The sequence below is a fragment of the Aedes albopictus genome, chromosome 1 (assembly GCF_035046485.1).
Source record: "Aedes albopictus strain Foshan chromosome 1, AalbF5, whole genome shotgun sequence".
Lineage (NCBI taxonomy): Eukaryota > Metazoa > Arthropoda > Insecta > Diptera > Culicidae > Aedes > Aedes albopictus.
This window is the reverse complement of record NC_085136.1, coordinates 284230600-284249739: the sequence shown is the minus strand read 5'-3', so window position 1 is coordinate 284249739 and position 19140 is coordinate 284230600. Positions and strand designations below refer to the sequence as shown.

General features: G+C 39.7%; 2 protein-coding genes across 3 annotated transcripts in view; one reads left to right on the top strand and one right to left on the bottom strand.

Moving 5' to 3' along the window:
• The window catches only part of LOC115259710 (dopamine receptor 1), a 305831-nt gene that overhangs the window by 162622 nt on the left and 124069 nt on the right, over positions 1 to 19140 (bottom strand). The gene's annotated exons all lie outside the window — the stretch shown is intronic.
• Positions 9288 to 18770, top strand: LOC134286031 (RNA-binding protein 12B-like). The gene is made up of 3 exons (XM_062847622.1): positions 9288 to 9300; positions 10128 to 11135; positions 18763 to 18770. Exons 1-3 carry the CDS (start codon positions 9288 to 9290, stop codon positions 18768 to 18770), a joined length of 1029 nt encoding a protein of 342 aa, XP_062703606.1.

Here is a 19140-nt window from a genome sequence, read left to right as displayed (position 1 = left end):
AAATTCCTTGGGAATTTCTGGTGAAATTCCTTGGGAATTTCTGGTGAAATTCATTGAGAATTTCTGGTGAAATTCCTTGGGAATTTCTGCTGAAATTCCTTGGGAATTTCTGCTGAAATTCCTTGGGAATTTCTGCTGAAATTCCTTGGGAATTTCTGCTGAAATTCCTTGGGAATTTCTGCTGAAATTCCTTGAGAATTTCTGCTGAAATTCCTTGCGAATTTCTGCTGAAATTCCTTGAGATTTTCTGCTGAAATTCGTTGGGAATTTCTGGCGATTTTCCTTCTGAATTTCTGGTGAAATTACTTGGGAATTTCTGGTGAAATTCCTTGGGAATTTCTGGTGAAATTCCTTGGGAATTTCTGGTGAAATTCCTTGGGAATTTCTGGTGAAATTCCTTGGGAATTTCTGGTGAAATTCCTTGGGAATTTCTGGTGAAATTCCTTGGGAATTTCTGGTGAAATTTCTTGGGAATTTCTGATGAAATTCCTTGGGAATTTCTGGTGAAATTCCTTGGGAATTTCTGGTGAAATTCCTTGGGAATTTCTGGTGAAATTCCTTGGGAATTTCTGGTGAAATTCCTTGGGAATTTCTGGTGAAATTCCTTGGGAATTTCTGGTGAAATTCCTTGAGAATTTCTGGTGAAATTCCTTGGGAATTTCTGCTGAAATTCCTTGGGAATTTCTGCTGAAATTCCTTGGGAATTTCTGCTGAAATTCCTTGGGAATTTCTGCTGAAATTCCTTGGGAATTTCTGCTGAAATTCCTTGGGAATTTCTGCTGAAATTCCTTGGGAATTTCTGCTGAAATTCCTTGGGAATTTCTGCTGAAATTCCTTGAGAATTTCAGCTGAAATTCCTTGGGAATTTCTGCTGAAATTCCTTGGGAATTTCTGCTGAAATTCCTTGGGAATTTCTGCTGAAATTCCTTGGGAATTTCTGCTGAAATTCCTTGGGAATTTCTGCTGAAATTCGTTGGGAATTAAATTCGTTGGGAATTTCTGGCGATTTTCCTTCTGAATTTCTGGTGAAATTCTTTGGGAATTTTTGGTGAAATTCCTTGGGAATTTCTGGTGAAATTCCTTGGGAATTTCTGGTGAAATTCCTTGGAAATTTCTGCTGAAATTCGTTGGAAATTTCTGGCGATTTTACTTCTGAATTTCTGGTGAAATTCCTTGGGTATTTCACGTGAAATTCCTTGGGAATTTCTGGTGAAATTCCTTGGGAATTTCTGGTGAAATTCCTTTGGAATTTCTGGTGAAATTCCTTGGGAATTTCTGGTGAAATTCCTTCGGAATTTCTGGTGAAATTCCTTGCCAATTTCTGGTGAAATTCCTTGGGAATTTCTGGTGAAATTCCTTGGGAATTTCTGGCGAAATTCCTTGAGAATTTTTGGTGAAATTCCTTGGGAATTTCTGGTGAAACTCCTTGCGATTTTCTGGTGAAATTCCTTGGAAATTTCTGGTGAAATTCCCTGGGAATTTCTGGTGAAATTCTTTGCGAATTTCTGGTGAAATTCCTTGCGAATTTCTGGTGAAATTGCTTGCGAATTTCTGGTGAAATTCCTTGGGAATTTCTGGTGCAATTCCTTGGGAATTTCTGGTGCAATTCTTTGGGAATTTCTGGTGAAATTCCTTGGGAATTTCTGGTGAAATTCCATGGGTATTTCTTGTGAAATTCCTTTGGGAATTTTTAGTGAAATTTCTTGGAAATTTCTGGTGGCATTCCTTGGGAATTTCTGGTGAAATTCCTTGGGAATTTCTTGTAAAATTCCTTGGGAGTTTCTGGTGAAATTCCTTGGGAATTTCTGGTGAAATTTCTTGGGCATTTCTGGTGAAATTCCTTGGGAATTTCTGGTAAAATTCCTTGGGAGTTTCTGGTGAAATTCCTTGGGAATTTCTGATGAAATTTCGTGGGAATTTCTGGTGAAATTCCTTGGGAATTTCTGGTGAAATTCTTTGGGAATTTCTGGTGAAATTCCTTGGGAATTTCTGATGAAATTCCTTGGGAATTTCTGACGAAATTCCTTGGGAATTTCTGGTGAAATTCCTTGGGAATTTCTGGTGAAATTCCTTGGGAATTTCTAATGAAATTGCTTGGGAATTTCTGGTGAAATTCCTTGGGAATTTCTGGTGAAATTCCTTGGGAATTTCTTTTGAAACTCCTTGGGAATTTCTGATGAAATTCCTTGGGAATTTCTGGTAAAATTCTTTGGGAATTTCTGGTGAATTTCCTTGCGAGTTTTGGTGAAATTCCTTGGAATTTTCTGGTGAAATTCCTTGGGAATTTTAGGTGAAATTCCTTTTGAATTTCTGTTGAAATTGCTTTTGAATTTCTGGTGAAACTGCTTTGGAATTTCTGGTGAAATTTCTTGGGAATTTCTGATGAAATTCCTTGGGAATTTCTGGTGAAATTCTTTGGGTATTTCTGGTGAAATTCCTTGGGAATTTCTGGTGAAATTCCTTGGGAATTTCTGGTGAAATTCCTTTGGAATTTCTGGTGAAATTCCTTGGGAATTTCTGGTTAAATTCCTTGGGAATTTCTGGTGAAATTCCTTGGGAATTTCTGGTGAAATTCCTTGGGAATTTCTGGTGAAATTACTTGGGAATTTCTGGTGAAATTCCATGGGTATTTCTTGTGAAATTCCTTTGGGAATTTTTAGTGAAATTCCTTGGAAATTTCTGGTGGCATTCCTTGGGAATTTCTGGTGAAATTCCTTGGAATTTTCGGGTAAAATTCCTTGGGAGTTTCTGGTGAAATTCCTTGGGAATTTCTGGTGAAATTCCTTGGGAATTTCTGGTGAAATTCCTCGGAATTTCTGGTGAAATTCCTTTGGAATTTCTGGTGAAATTCCTTGAAAATTTCTGGTGAAATTCCTTGGAAATTTCTGATGAAATTCCTTGGGAATTTCTGGTGAAATTCCTTCGGAATTTCTGATGAAATTTCTTGGGAATTTCTGGTGAAATTCCTTGGGAATTTCTGGTGAAATTCCTTGGGAATTTCTGGTGAAATTGCTTGGGAATTTCTGGTGAAATTCCTTGGGAATTTCTGGTGAAATTCCTTGGGAATTTCTGGTGAAACTCCTTGGGAATTTCTGGTGAAATTCCTTGGGAATTTCTGATGAAATTTTTTGGGAATTTCTGGTGAAATTCTTTGGGGATTTCTGGTGAAATTCCTTGGGAATTTCTTGTGAAATTCCTTGGGAATTTCTGGTGAATTGCTTTGGGAATTTCTGGTGAATTGCCTTGGGAATTTCTGGTGAAATTCCTTAAGAATGTCTGGAGAAATTCCTTTGAGAATTTCTGGTAAAGTTTCTTGAGTATTTTTTAATAAATTCCTTGGGAATTTCTGGTGAAATGCCTTAAGGATTTCCGGTGTAATGCCTTGGGAATTTCTGGTTAAATTCTTCAGGAATTTCTGGTGAAATTCCTTTAGAATTTCTGGTGAAATTCCTTGGGAATTCTGAAGAAATTTCTTGGGAATTTGTAATGAAATTCCTTGGGAATTCTGGAGAAATTTCTTGGGAATTTGTGATGAAATTCCTTGGGAATTTCTGGTGAATTTCCTTGGGAATTTCAGGTGAAATTCCTTGAGAACTTCTGGTGAAGTTCCTTTGGAATTTCTGGTGAAATTCCTTGGGAATTTCTGGTGAAATTCCTTGGGAATTTCTGGTGAAATTCCTTGGGAATTTCTTGTGAAATTCCTTTGGAATTTCTGGTGAATTGTCTTGGGAATTTCTGGTGAATTGCCTTGGGAATTTCTGATGGAATTCCTTAAAAGAATGTCTGGAGAAATTCCTTTGAGAATTTCTGGTAAAGTTCCTTGAGTATTTCTTATGAAATTCCTTGGGAATTTCTGGTGAAATGCCTTAAGGATTTCCGGTGAAATGCCTTGGGAATTTCTGGTTAAGTTCTTTAGGAATTTCTGGTGAAATTCCTTTAGAATTTCTGGTGAAATTCCTTGGGAATTCTGAAGAAATTTCTTGGGAATTTGTGATGAAATTCCTTGGGAATTTCTGGTGAATTTCCTTGGGAATTTCGGGTGAAATTCCTTGAGAATTTGTGATGAAATTCCTTGGGAATTTCTGGTGAATTTCCTTGGGAATTTCTGGTGAAATTCCTTGGGAATTTCTGGTGAAGTTCCTTTGGAATTTCTGGTGAAATTCCTTGGGAATTTCTGGTGAACATACTTGAGAATTTCTGGTTAAATTCCTTGTGAATTTTAGGTGAAATTTCTTGGAAATTTCTGGTGAAATTCTTTGGGAATTTCTGGTGAATTCCTTGTGAATCTCTGGTGGAATTCCTTGGGAATTCTGGAGAAATTTCTTGGGAATTTGTGATGAAATTCCTTGGGAATTTCTGGTGAACTTCCTTGGGAATTTCTGGTGAAATTCCTTTGGAATTTCTGTTGAAATTCCTTGGGAATTTGTGGTGAAATTTCTTGGGAATTTCTGGTGAAATTCCTTGGGAATTTCTGGTGAAGTTCCTTTGGAATTTCTGGTGAAATTCCTTGGGAATTTCTGGTGAACATCCTTGAGAATTTCTGGTTAAATTCCTTGGGAATTTTAGGTGAAATTCCTTGGAAATTTCTGGTGAAATTCTTTGGGAATTTCTGGTGAAATTCCTTGTGAATTTCTGGTGGACTTCCTTGGGAATTCTGGAGAAATTTCTTGGGAATTTGTGATGAAATTCCTTGGGAATTTCTGGTGAACTTCCTTGGGAATTTCTGGTGAAATTCCTTGGGAATTTCTGTTGAAATTCCTTGGGAATTTCTGGTGAAATTTATTGGGAATTTCTGGTGAAATTCCTTGGGAATTTCTGGTGAAATTCCTTGGGAATTTCTGGTGAAGTTTCTTTGGAATTTCTGGTGAAATTCCTTGGGAATTTCTGGTGAACATCCTTGAGAATTTCTGGTGAACTTCCTTGGGAATTTCTGGTGAAATTCCTTGGGAGTTTCTGGTGAAATTCCTTGGGAGTTTCTGGTGAAATTCCTTGGGAATTTCTGGTGAAATTTCTTGGGAATTTCTGGTGAAATTCCTTGGGAATTTCTGGTGAAGTTTCTTTGGAATTTCTGGTGAAATTCCTTGGGAATTTCTGATGAACATCCTTGAGAATTTCTGGTTAAATTCCTTGGGAATTTTAGGTGAAATTCCTTGGAAATTTCTGGTGAAATTCTTTGGGAATTTCTGGTGAAATTCCTTGGGAGTTTCTGGTGAAATTCCTTGGGAATTTCTGGTGAAATTTCTTGGGAATTTCTGGTGAAATTCCTTGGGAATTTCTGGTGAAGTTTCTTTGGAATTTCTGGTGAAATTCCTTGGGAATTTCTGATGAACATCCTTGAGAATTTCTGGTTAAATTCCTTGGGAATTTTAGGTGAAATTCCTTGGAAATTTCTGGTGAAATTCTTTGGGAATTTCTGGTGAAATTCCTTGTGAATTTCTGGTGGAATTCCTTGGGAATTCTGGTGAAATTTCTTGGGAATTTGTGATGAAATTCCTTGGGAATTTCTGGTGAAATTCCTTGGGAATTTCTGGTGAAATTACTTGGGAATTTCTGGTGAAATTCCATGGGTATTTCTTGTGAAATTCCTTTGGGAATTTTTAGTGAAATTCCTTGGAAATTTCTGGTGGCATTCCTTGGGAATTTCTGGTGAAATTCCTTGGAATTTTCGGGTAAAATTCCTTGGGAGTTTCTGGTGAAATTCCTTGGGAATTTCTGGTGAAATTCCTTGGGAATTTCTGGTGAAATTCCTCGGAATTTCTGGTGAAATTCCTTTGGAATTTCTGGTGAAATTCCTTGAAAATTTCTGGTGAAATTCCTTGGAAATTTCTGATGAAATTCCTTGGGAATTTCTGGTGAAATTCCTTCGGAATTTCTGATGAAATTTCTTGGGAATTTCTGGTGAAATTCCTTGGGAATTTCTGGTGAAATTCCTTGGGAATTTCTGGTGAAATTCCTTGGGAATTTCTGGTGAAATTGCTTGGGAATTTCTGGTGAAATTCCTTGGGAATTTCTGGTGAAATTCCTTGGGAATTTCTGGTGAAACTCCTTGGGAATTTCTGGTGAAATTCCTTGGGAATTTCTGATGAAATTTTTTGGGAATTTCTGGTGAAATTCTTTGGGGATTTCTGGTGAAATTCCTTGGGAATTTCTTGTGAAATTCCTTGGGAATTTCTGGTGAATTGCTTTGGGAATTTCTGGTGAATTGCCTTGGGAATTTCTGGTGAAATTCCTTAAGAATGTCTGGAGAAATTCCTTTGAGAATTTCTGGTAAAGTTTCTTGAGTATTTTTTAATAAATTCCTTGGGAATTTCTGGTGAAATGCCTTAAGGATTTCCGGTGTAATGCCTTGGGAATTTCTGGTTAAATTCTTCAGGAATTTCTGGTGAAATTCCTTTAGAATTTCTGGTGAAATTCCTTGGGAATTCTGAAGAAATTTCTTGGGAATTTGTAATGAAATTCCTTGGGAATTCTGGAGAAATTTCTTGGGAATTTGTGATGAAATTCCTTGGGAATTTCTGGTGAATTTCCTTGGGAATTTCAGGTGAAATTCCTTGGGAACTTCTGGTGAAGTTCCTTTGGAATTTCTGGTGAAATTCCTTGGGAATTTCTGGTGAAATTCCTTGGGAATTTCTGGTGAAATTCCTTGGGAATTTCTTGTGAAATTCCTTTGGAATTTCTGGTGAATTGTCTTGGGAATTTCTGGTGAATTGCCTTGGGAATTTCTGATGGAATTCCTTAAAAGAATGTCTGGAGAAATTCCTTTGAGAATTTCTGGTAAAGTTCCTTGAGTATTTCTTATGAAATTCCTTGGGAATTTCTGGTGAAATGCCTTAAGGATTTCCGGTGAAATGCCTTGGGAATTTCTGGTTAAGTTCTTTAGGAATTTCTGGTGAAATTCCTTTAGAATTTCTGGTGAAATTCCTTGGGAATTCTGAAGAAATTTCTTGGGAATTTGTGATGAAATTCCTTGGGAATTTCTGGTGAATTTCCTTGGGAATTTCGGGTGAAATTCCTTGAGAATTTGTGATGAAATTCCTTGGGAATTTCTGGTGAATTTCCTTGGGAATTTCTGGTGAAATTCCTTGGGAATTTCTGGTGAAGTTCCTTTGGAATTTCTGGTGAAATTCCTTGGGAATTTCTGGTGAACATACTTGAGAATTTCTGGTTAAATTCCTTGTGAATTTTAGGTGAAATTTCTTGGAAATTTCTGGTGAAATTCTTTGGGAATTTCTGGTGAATTCCTTGTGAATCTCTGGTGGAATTCCTTGGGAATTCTGGAGAAATTTCTTGGGAATTTGTGATGAAATTCCTTGGGAATTTCTGGTGAACTTCCTTGGGAATTTCTGGTGAAATTCCTTTGGAATTTCTGTTGAAATTCCTTGGGAATTTGTGGTGAAATTTCTTGGGAATTTCTGGTGAAATTCCTTGGGAATTTCTGGTGAAGTTCCTTTGGAATTTCTGGTGAAATTCCTTGGGAATTTCTGGTGAACATCCTTGAGAATTTCTGGTTAAATTCCTTGGGAATTTTAGGTGAAATTCCTTGGAAATTTCTGGTGAAATTCTTTGGGAATTTCTGGTGAAATTCCTTGTGAATTTCTGGTGGACTTCCTTGGGAATTCTGGAGAAATTTCTTGGGAATTTGTGATGAAATTCCTTGGGAATTTCTGGTGAACTTCCTTGGGAATTTCTGGTGAAATTCCTTGGGAATTTCTGTTGAAATTCCTTGGGAATTTCTGGTGAAATTTATTGGGAATTTCTGGTGAAATTCCTTGGGAATTTCTGGTGAAATTCCTTGGGAATTTCTGGTGAAGTTTCTTTGGAATTTCTGGTGAAATTCCTTGGGAATTTCTGGTGAACATCCTTGAGAATTTCTGGTGAACTTCCTTGGGAATTTCTGGTGAAATTCCTTGGGAGTTTCTGGTGAAATTCCTTGGGAGTTTCTGGTGAAATTCCTTGGGAATTTCTGGTGAAATTTCTTGGGAATTTCTGGTGAAATTCCTTGGGAATTTCTGGTGAAGTTTCTTTGGAATTTCTGGTGAAATTCCTTGGGAATTTCTGGTGAACATCCTTGGGAATTTCTGGTTAAATTCCTTGGGAATTTTTGGTGAAATTCCTTGAAAATTTCTGGTGAAATTTTTTGGGAATTTCTTGTGAAATTCCTTGGGAATTTGTGATGAAATTCTGGTGAACTTCCTTGGGAATTTCTGGTTAAATTTCTTGGGAATTTTTGGTGAAATTCCTTGGAAATTTCTGGTGAAATTTCTTGGGAATTTCTGGTGAAATTCCTTGGGAATTACTGGTGAAATTCTTCGGGAATTTCTGGTGATAATCCTTTGGAATTTTTGGTGAAAATCGTTTAAAATTAGTGGTGATATTTCTTTGAAATTTCTGTTGAAATTCCTTTGGAGTTTTTTTTGAAGTTTCTCTGGATTTTTTTCCCAGAATTTACACTGTTATCTCCAACAATCCTTCTCTTCCGGCAAAGCGTCAATTCATACTAAAATGGTCAATGTCAATGTTGCGTAGGCTCAATCATTCACGTTCCGCCAAAATCGTTTACGGCGGAATCCATTTACCATTATTTGAGGTGACCGAAAACTGTAAAGATTTCTTTCCCTCACGCTTTTGCCTGCAGACTTGGTAGGCAGACCCAACCAAAATAGTTTCGATAATTACAAGCGAAAGAGCTTTTCCGCGTGCTCGCGTGATACCGTACCTACCAGATGACGACGACAACGACCGACCAACCGTGCTGGATAACTCTTCGTGGGGGGCGTCATGACTGCTACATTACAGGTCCTCGGATGCCTGGCAGCTATCTGGGTCCATTATAACCCACGTTCGTTGCCAAAAAGCAAACGCCCATACCGAGCTCATCCATCTCTCACCGTTGTTGGCGTATTTGGTTGACTCGCCGACGATGATGATGATGATGACGATATAATGAAAATGGATTTGGCCGATTGGTTGGTGGAAAGTTTCAAAATTCCCATGCCGAGCAGAAGACGGCGGGCGGCGGTGACTAGCCCTGCGATGGTCGAACCAGATTGAATGCTTGGATCTAACGTGGAGCTCACGAAATTGCCATGAGGAAAGTTAGGCGACTTTGCACTACAGCTTAAGAGCAAAAGCAATGAAATGCAATTTGGTAATTGGATCACTTATCTCGAACGATGACGATGATGATGATGCAGTTTCGTCGGATAGGATTAGTTCCTAATGGTGGATGAAGGTACACTTTCAATGAGCTGCGTTTTAAAAATTGGATACAGGAATGATTAATAGTTATGCTAACGATATGTGAGTAGCCTATCAGATGCCTGAAAGAGGAAGTTTCAGTTTAAATTTCTGAGAGCATGAATCTTTCGGAAATGTTTCTACGATAAATCTGACAACGGTTCAGAAAGAAATACTAAAGCGTGACGTATTACGTACGCTTCAACGGCTACTTTAAGCTTCACAGCTTATTGCTATTGATTTGTCCGAGCTCCCACCGGCACGGCACTGGTGTAATCCTGTTCCCAGTTTCATTTTTTCACGCTTCCGAAATCACTTCACCCTCAATTTCCGCAAGTCCCACGCTCAATCAAAGCTTCCGAAAGAAACAGGTTTTTGCTTCTCGGGGTGTTGATTATTTCTCAAAGCTTTATTCCCAATACACTCAACGTCCAGCCGAGTTTTTGTCACCGACCGACCGAACGACCACCTAAGACGGTCGGTCAGTTCGTCGTTCGACTGTCTCCGTCCCCGCTCCGTCGTTTTAATGCCATACAACAGTCTTGAAGGGAAAATCTTGTACTCGAGGTGACTCGTGTGCCTCAGTGGAGCGAAAATAATGGAAAACATTAAGTACATTATTGACGGGCGCGCACGCGGTGACGGTCGTACATAAGGATGCCACCAAAGCTCTATTGATTGATTGATCGGTTCCCATTAGCACCACCCGGTTGCTGTTTCGGAGAGTTGTCACCACGTGGCAGGCTGTCGGCTGAAGAAAAATCGATTTTGTCACCTTGCTGAGAAGAATATGACGAGGCCAAATAGGACGCGATTGTTCTTTACGGTCTAAATAGTCTCAAATATGGGAATAGTATTCATAAAATTATAAAATTAAAATATTTCGCAAGATGCAGAAGACCAGAAGACCAGAAGACGAGAAGACCAGAAGACCAGAAGACCAGAAGACCAGAAGACCAGAAGACCAGAAGACCAGAAGACCAGAAGACCAGAAGACCAGAAGACCAGAAGACCAGAAGACCAGAAGACCAGAAGACCAGAAGACCAGAAGACCAGAAGACCAGAAGACCAGAAGATCAGAAGACCAGAAGACCAGAAGACCAGAAGACCAGAAGACCAGAAGACCAGAAGACCAGAAGACCAGAAGACCAGAAGACCAGAAGACCAGAAGACCAGAAGACCAGAAGACCAGAAGACCAGAAGACCAGAAGACCAGAAGACCAGAAGACCAGAAGACCAGAAAACCAGAAGACCAGAAGACCAGAAGACCAGAAGACCAGAAGACCAGAAGACCAGAAGACCAGAAGACCAGAAGACCAGAAGACCAGAAGACCAGAAGACCAGAAGACCAGAAGACCAGAAGACCAGAAGACCAGATGACCAGAAGACCAGAAGACCAGAAGACCAGAAGACCAGAAGACCAGAAGACCAGAAGACCAGAAGACCAGAAGACCAGAAGACCAGAAGACCAGAAGACCAGAAGACCAGAAGACCAGAAGACCAGAAGACCAGAAGACCAGAAGACCAGAAGACCAGAAGACCAGAAGACCAGAAGACCAGAAGACCAGAAGACCAGAAGACCAGAAGACCAGAAGACCAGAAGACCAGAATACCAGAAGACCAGAAGACCAGAAGACCAGAAGACCAGAAGACCAGAAGACCAGAAGACCAGAAGACCAGAAGACCAGAAGACCAGAAGACCAGAAGACCAGAAGACCAGAAGACCAGAAGACCAGAAGACCAGAAGACCAGAAGACCAGAAGACCAGAATACCAGAAGACCAGAAGACCAGAAGACCAGAAGACCAGAAGACCAGAAGACCAGAAGACCAGAAGACCAGAAGACCAGAAGACCAGAAGACCAGAAGACCAGAAGACCAGAAGACCAGAAGACCAGAAGACCAGAAGACCAGAAGACCAGAAGACTACAAGATCAGAAGACCAGAAGACCAGAAGACCAGAAGAAAAGAAGACCAGCAGATCAGAAAACCAGAATACCAGAAGATCAGAAAACCAGCAGATCAGAAAACCAGAATACCAGAAGATCAGAAAACCAGAAGACCACAAGACCAGAAGATCAGAAAACCAGAAGATTACAAGACCAGAAGACCAAAAAACCAGAAGGCCAGAGGGCAAAAGACTAGTAGATCAGAAGACCAAAAGAGCAGCAGACCAGAAGACCAAAAAACCAGAAGGCCAGAGGGCAAAAGACTAGTAGACCAGAAGACCAAAAGAGCAGCAGACCAGAAGATCAGAAGAGCAAAACCCCAGATGACCAGAAGATCGGAAGATCAGAAGATAAAAAGACTGGAAGATCAGAAGACCAGAAGACCAGAAGACCAGAAGACCAGAAGACCAGAAGACCAGAAGACCAGAAGACCAGAAGACCAGAAGACCAGAAGACCAGAAGACCAGAAGACCAGAAGACCAGAAGACCAGAAGACCAGAAGACCAGAAGACCAGAAGACCAGAAGACCAGAAGACCAGAAGACCAGAAGACCAGAAGACCAGAGGAGCAGAAGACCAGAAGACTACAAGATCAGAAGACCAGAAGACCAGAAGACCAGAAGAAAAGAAGACCAGCAGATCAGAAAACCAGAATACCAGAAGATCAGAAAACCAGAAGACCACACCAGAAGATCAGAAAACCAGAAGATTACAAGACCAGAAGACCAAAAAACCAGAAGGCCAGAGGGCAAAAGACTAGTAGACCAGAAGACCAAAAGAGCAGCAGACCAGAAGATCAGAAGAGCAAAACCCCAGATGACCAGAAGATCGGAAGATCAGAAGATTTTTTTTTTTTTTTTTCCTCCCCTGTTGGGGAAATTAAGCCACTGCGTCCAATAGGCTGAACTTTTGTGGCATGTCCCGTTTTGATATTCGCATCTAGCCAGCTAATTACCATGTGTCAAGAATCAGCTACTGCCACGACGCGTCGTCTCCCAGTCAGGTGCAATGGAATTAATAAACTCCAAGACCTTCCCAGGTTTTGCAGACCAGATCTCACTGGGTTGCATGCAACCACTATTTAGAAATCTTTGCCTGCGCGTGTATAAAGCACCACAACTGCAAAGCAGATGTTCCGAGGTTTCACGTTCCGTATTACAGAAACGACAGATATCACTCTGAATATGGCCAATATTTTTCAAGTGATACCTGCTCGGGCAGTGTCCAGTTACTAGGCCAGTGTATGTACATAGAGCTCTTGTGTTGAGCTCTAAGAGCTTTTTGGTTTTAGAAGCATTTGGTGTTATAAATCGTTTTGACTGATTGCAATTTTTGACGTCCATCCAATTGGATATCACCAAATATACTATATTAACAATATAGGTCACTTCGTGTTTCCACATACAACGACATGGAGACGCCGTTTACGAATAATTACAGCACCACCTGTTGTCAGAAAAAGTCAATAATTGAATTTTGATCAATTTTAGTTTACCGTGCAAAATGACATTTCTCGAAAAAAGATGTTAGGGGTGTCTAAGTTTTTTGTTCTCAAATAATCGATTTACAATATAGGTACACAAACAAAATAATATTTCATTAGATGACATCTACGAATATAAATAGTCTACTTAGCTGTAAATACTCAATATCTGTAGAAGAATTTAAATGCTCTTTCATTGTAAAGTCACCAAAATCGTTTAACTTCGAAGTTTAAAATTTTCACCCTCAAAATTTTTTGAACTTGGCCTCGCAGTGGACACGGTTACAGTTCGGATTCGCTGGTTGGGTCACGACTGCGCCCCGATTAGCGAATCGTGTTCGTTCGTTGGGGAAACTGACAACTGATCAAAATGCTCTAGACACACGCAAGTGACGAGAAATACGTCACGGAACACTCACCTACTTGCGTAAACGTTCTGTATACAGGAGCTGTGATGCGATGGCGGTTTGACTCGTTTTGACATCTGTTTTGACATTGACAGTGCTTTTTAGTTGGGTTTTGCCCCAACCAGTGAACATTCAACCATCGAGACAGCCCATCTAACGAGCTCTCAACGAACGAATCGTCACTGTAATTCCAACCGATCTATCACATCACTACCGTCCCGGGATTCGCGTAACCAAGAAGAAATTGATTAACTATCAGAGTGCGTTTTTACATGTGTTTATTTGCCAACGGGCTAGTACGGACTAATGATAAAAACAAAACAATCAACACAATTACAGGACAAATTCAGCAATATGCTTCGTCGGTACTCGTACACATACACACTCAGACAGATCTCATCAGTCATCATCATTCATCGTTATTACAATTCTAGTACAAGGGGTCTGTTACTACTTTACTCCAACAAAATTAACTTATATTTTGCCCTGGCGGTTGCTATTTTCCTTTGACATCATCTTTCTTAATGTCCACGCTGACATACATACATCGGATTGGATAGCTTACAAAAAATCCGGAAGATCACCAACCAAGTCTCGCGTTTAGTATCATACAGGTGTATCTACAATGATCGATTTCTCTTCATCGATTTTCCCTTCGGATTATTCCGGGAAATACGACCAATATTCGGATGATCTCTGGGCGTGTTTCAGTAAAGGACTACTACAACTAGCATCTAAAACAACAAAAACAGCCGAAAATGATTTGCTGGTCAATTTATTAACCAAAGAGAAAGTCGATGAAAAGAAATCGATCATTGTAGATACGCCCGTATGATACTAAGCGCGAGAAGTGCACGTCAAATTTCTTGTGACAGAGTGCAAGACATTGCATCCATTCCGTGCTTACAAAAAATAAATAAGCCTTTTGTCTCGTATGGATATGTTGTTTAGATATGTCATTCCCCTTGGTTTCCTCCTAGAGTTTTATTTTTAGAGATTCATTCAGGAGTTCTTTTTGAAATTCATCCAAGAGTGCCTTCAGAGATTGATTTAAAGTTTTTTTTTCTAAAATTTCTCCAGAGGTTCTTCGAGGGACCCCCAGGATTTCCTACTGAAATTACTCCAGCAATTTCTTCTGATGTTCCTTCAAGAATTAATTCTAGGAATCCTCAAGAATTCTCTTCTTGGATTCGTTAAGAAGTTCCTTATAGGATTTCCTTATAGGAGTTTCTTGGAGTCTTTCTTGGATTCCTGCAGAAGCTCCTTCAACGATTCCCTCAGGAGTTTTTTTTTACAAATACCTCCCGGAGTTCCTTCTTGAATTCCTCCAAAATTTTCCAAGAATGGCCAGGAGTTGTTTCAGTGATTTATCCAAGAGTTCCTTCAAAAATTCCTCCTTATGGGAATTTCAACCGGGATTTATACCAGTATTCCTCCAAAAGTTCCTTCTGGAATTCACTCCGTCCTTTAAGGATTTCCACAAGGTCTTCAGGGATGAAGTGACTCTGTAAATCTCCAACGCGATTTTATATGAACAATTTAATTAATATTTTTCGAGGGATCTTTTCAGGATTCCTTCAGAATTTTTCTCTTTGAAGTATCAGAAATCCTCCAAGAATTATTTTTGTAATTCCTTCCGAGATTTCTATAAATTTGAAATGTCTTCAGAAGTACTTTATCAGGGATTCCCAGAAGGAATAAGTGAATACTAGATTTGTAGTAATGAGTTGGTTTTTTGTATGGTGAGATGCTAAACTCTCCGTTACTGCATTCAAACGGTGATGCTGTTTAAGCAAAACTTTGGGGAACTATGTTGTTGAAGTTGCAATAAATGAGAATACAACAACACAGTTACCCAAAGTTTTGCTCAAACAACATCAAATCAGTCTAGCAGTCATAAAACCCTTGCGTTTTTATTACCATTATTGCAGTTACCATTTTATTGCAGTAACGGAGAATTTACTTTCTCATTATACAAAAATTCAGCTTATTACTACAAATCTAGTACTTCACTGATTGCGTGAAAGGGGTGCGTGAAGGGGGTAAAAGTCCACCAAACAGGTAACCCCAATCCAAGGTGTCAGGCGACCCGTGCTGAGGGATGAATGGTTGAGGGGGTTTAAAAGATGCTCGATCTTTAACGGAGCCCGTAGCGTGGGTAGATCGCCTTTTTGGGTTGCGTTGCGGTGATAGATCTACCAATCCGAAATCTAGTATCGTCCTATTTTTCAATTTTGGAATATGTGTTCTCTTAATTCAAGGAATTATAGTATTTAGTCCTTACTACTGGTGTTTTGGTGACTTCCAGTTTTTGAATAAAACTGAGTTTACCAACTTTACTTTGCATATAGTTAAAAACCTCACCATCTGAGGCTAAACTCAATGCAAAGGGAATCAAATTGGGTTAGGGGCTGTCCATTAATTACGTAAGTGTTTATGGAGGGAGGGGGGGGGGTTTGAGAAATCTTACGCGCCATACAAAAATGTTAGGGTTCTTATACAAAAAATCTTACAAGGGGGGGAGGGGGTGTCGAAAAATCGCTAAAATTTCCTTACGTAATTAATGGACAGCCCCTTAGGGATCCATGTATGTACTAACTCTGGACTGGAAAGTGCTAGTACGCAAGGAACATACTAGAATCCTTATTACTGAACACATGCTCCATTATTGGAATGATATTGCTGCTAATGTTAAAACCTGGGTCCTAAATTTCCTACTGGGGAGAATTTAGCAGTGAACCAAGGGTGATGCTGGGTTTCCGATGCATGGCCAATATCAGTACTCTTGTTTTATTTTCTAAGAAAACAAAACAAAAACTGTATCAAAATCGATACTTTATTGCCCCTCAATGGCAATTGAGTAATGCGACATGCACTACACTATGGATACGGGTAATGTCACAATAGATCTAAAAACTGGTCGCAGTGACAAACCCGAACAGGAATAAATAAAAAATCCCAGAAGGAACTTTTGGAAAAAAAACCAGAACGAATATCTGGAGGATTTTTTCAAAACTTCTGGAGAAATTTGATAAAAAAAAAATGTTGGAGGATGGAGGAGGAACGCTGGAACGCTCTTCCTAAGCAATCCCGAAAGGAGTTCCTAAAATAATTCCAGAATTATTTCTAGGAGGAATCACCCAAGAGCTTCTGTAGGAATCTTGGAGAAAAATAATCCAGGGTGCAATTCTTAAAGCGATCCCACAAGGAAATTCTTGTGTAATTTCCGGAGAAAATACCGTTCATAACTCGCTAACGGAAAGCTCGTTTAAGGTCTTCTGTGTTTTAGTCTGTTATGTACGTTTATCAGTTGAAAGTTATTTTGCATGTCGCGCGAGTCGCGACTTCGATTTGGTGCTGCAACGATAATATACGCCAAAAATTGTTTAAGAAGAGTGAATTAAATTTGTTCTAATTTGAGTAGTTGAAAAAAAAATCGATTAATGTTAATCGATTATTTCAGAAGAAATGGACATCCCCATCAGGCAATGACAGTTCGACAGAATAAACGTCATTCGGATAGCGCATGCATTTAGTGTGTAGTAGTACCTCTTCTGACGCTTGGTGGCGCCACATTCACTAAAAAGGTGTCGCCAAAAAATCGTAAGAGTGACCTATATTGTTAATATAGTATATTTGATATCACCCTCTGCTCAGCCCAGCGTTTCAGGTCAATTTTAATTGTACAGTTTGATATACCACAGAATGGTTCTGGACCAGCAAACTGTAAATTGGAACCACTTTTAGCAAGCTCGTCTGCCATTTCATTTCCTTCAATGCCACAGTGACCTGGAACCCAGTATAAGTTTACTGAATTCCCTTGGCACAGCCTGCGCAGTGAAAGAATGCATTCCCAGACAAGCTTTGAAGTACATTTGTAAGCGCACAATGCTTTTAGTGCAGCTTGACTATCTGAGAAAATACAAATATTTGCGTATCTGTATTTTCTCTCAAGGCAGATATTTGCGCATTTCAAAATAGCAAGAATCTCTGCTTGAAACACCGTAGGATAGTGTCCCATCGCCACTGAAATTTGTATTCCAGGGCCGTAGATTCCCGCTCCCGTTTTTATTCCAACTTTTGAGCCATCTGTGAAGAATTTGATTGACCCTTGACGAACAGTGGGACCTCCGACTTCCCAATCTGCACGAGTTGTTTCGTGCAACTTGTAAGGAACATCATGGTTCTCCACAGGTTTCATCCAGTCTTTAATCATTTTCATTACTGGCCTATTTTGGAAGTATTGTGAAATGCTCAGGTGACCTACAAGATCACCTGGCATAAACATTTCAACTCGTTCAAGTCTCAGCAATTCCTTTTCTGCTTCTAATTGCACGTACTCGTGCAAAGGTAGCAGATTGAGAATCGCATCTAAAGCTTTTGATGGAGTGCTTCGCATCGCTCCTGTAACAGCAATGGACGCAAGACGTTGAATTTTCGCAAGCTTTGTTTGTGTGGTAGCCTCTTTCGTTTTTGGCCACCAGACAAACGAAGCATACGTCACTTTTGGGCGGATTATGGCAGTATAAATCCACATTATCATTTTTGGTTTCAAGCCCCACTTCCTGCCAATAGTTTTGGAGCTTAACCAGAACGCACTTGTTGCCTTACCGATCACGGACTCAATTTGAGCATTCCAGTTCAGTTTAGCATCCAGTATCAAACCTAAGTATTTGACTCGATCACTAGGATGAATTTGTATCCCTCCAAGCCGAAAAGCTTTTAGGTTGATCTTCCTTCTCCTAGTGAAAGGGACAATTACGGCTTTTGACGGGTTGATGCTAAGGCCCTCCTTAATACACCATGAATGTGTATAGTTTAGGGCCCTTTGCATTCTCTCCGAAACAGTTTCGTCATACTTTCCTCTCACTATTATGACTATATCGTCTGCAAAGCCCACAACTTCGAAACCTTTTTCCTTCAAGCTTCTTAGAAGATCGTCTACAACTAAGGACCACAATAGTGGTGAGAGGACTCCTCCTTGAGGGCAACCTTTCGTTGCCCTTACTGTTATAGAAGAACTTCCCAGCTCAGAGGTGATTTCTCTTTTTGCAAGCACAGTATAAATCCAATGTATGATACATTGGTCGAAGTTTTTGTTCTCCATGGCACGCTTCATAGATGAATAGGAGGCATTATCAAATGCTCCTTCTATGTCTAAAAAGGCGCATAGAGCTATTTCTTTTGCTGAAAACGTTTTTTCCACTTTTGTTACTAGCGAATGAAGTGCTGTAACCGTTGACTTACCAGATTGATAAGCAAACTGGAAGTCAGATAGGGGATGGTCTTTTATGTAAGAAGAATTGATAAAATCCTTCAAAACCTTTTCCATAGTCTTCAACAAAACTGAAGAAAGACTAATTGGCCTGTATGCTTTGGGATGCGTCTTGTCTCGCTTCCCCTTTTTTGGTATAAAGATAACTTTTACAAGTCTCCATTTTGATGGAACGTAATTCAATCTTAAACTAGCCTTGAACATCTCAATTAGTGATGGTACCAACACCGCTTCTCCATTTTGAATCAGTGCTGGAAATATTCCATCAACTCCTGCAGATTTAAAAGGCTGAAAAGATCTAATTGCATTTTCCACTCTGGCCTTCGTGAAGATTTCATCAGCTAAATCTGAGGTGGTGTTTATTGTCCTAGTTGACTCCGAAGAGTTTATACTAGGACATCCTTCACCTTCCAGAGATATAGTATCAGAAAGATCAGAAGATAAAAAGACTGGAAGACCAGAGGACCAGAAAATAAGAAGACCAGATGGCCAGAAAACTGGAAGATTAGATGATCAGATGACCGGACGACAACGACTAGAAGATCAGACGACATTATTTACATCAACAGTACGACGAGGTATTGGATAGAAACAACTTTAAAAAGGAAATTCAGAGGTCCTCAAGGAAATGGCCGGAAGATCATCAATCAACGACAGGAAAACTGGGAGAAATTTTTCGTGAGGCGAACAGAAGACACAGAAAACTTAACTAGCACTACCATAAATAGTGCAACAAGATTACCAGAACCAGATAACCAATAGGCGATTGGACAATTGCCAGATAAAAATTGG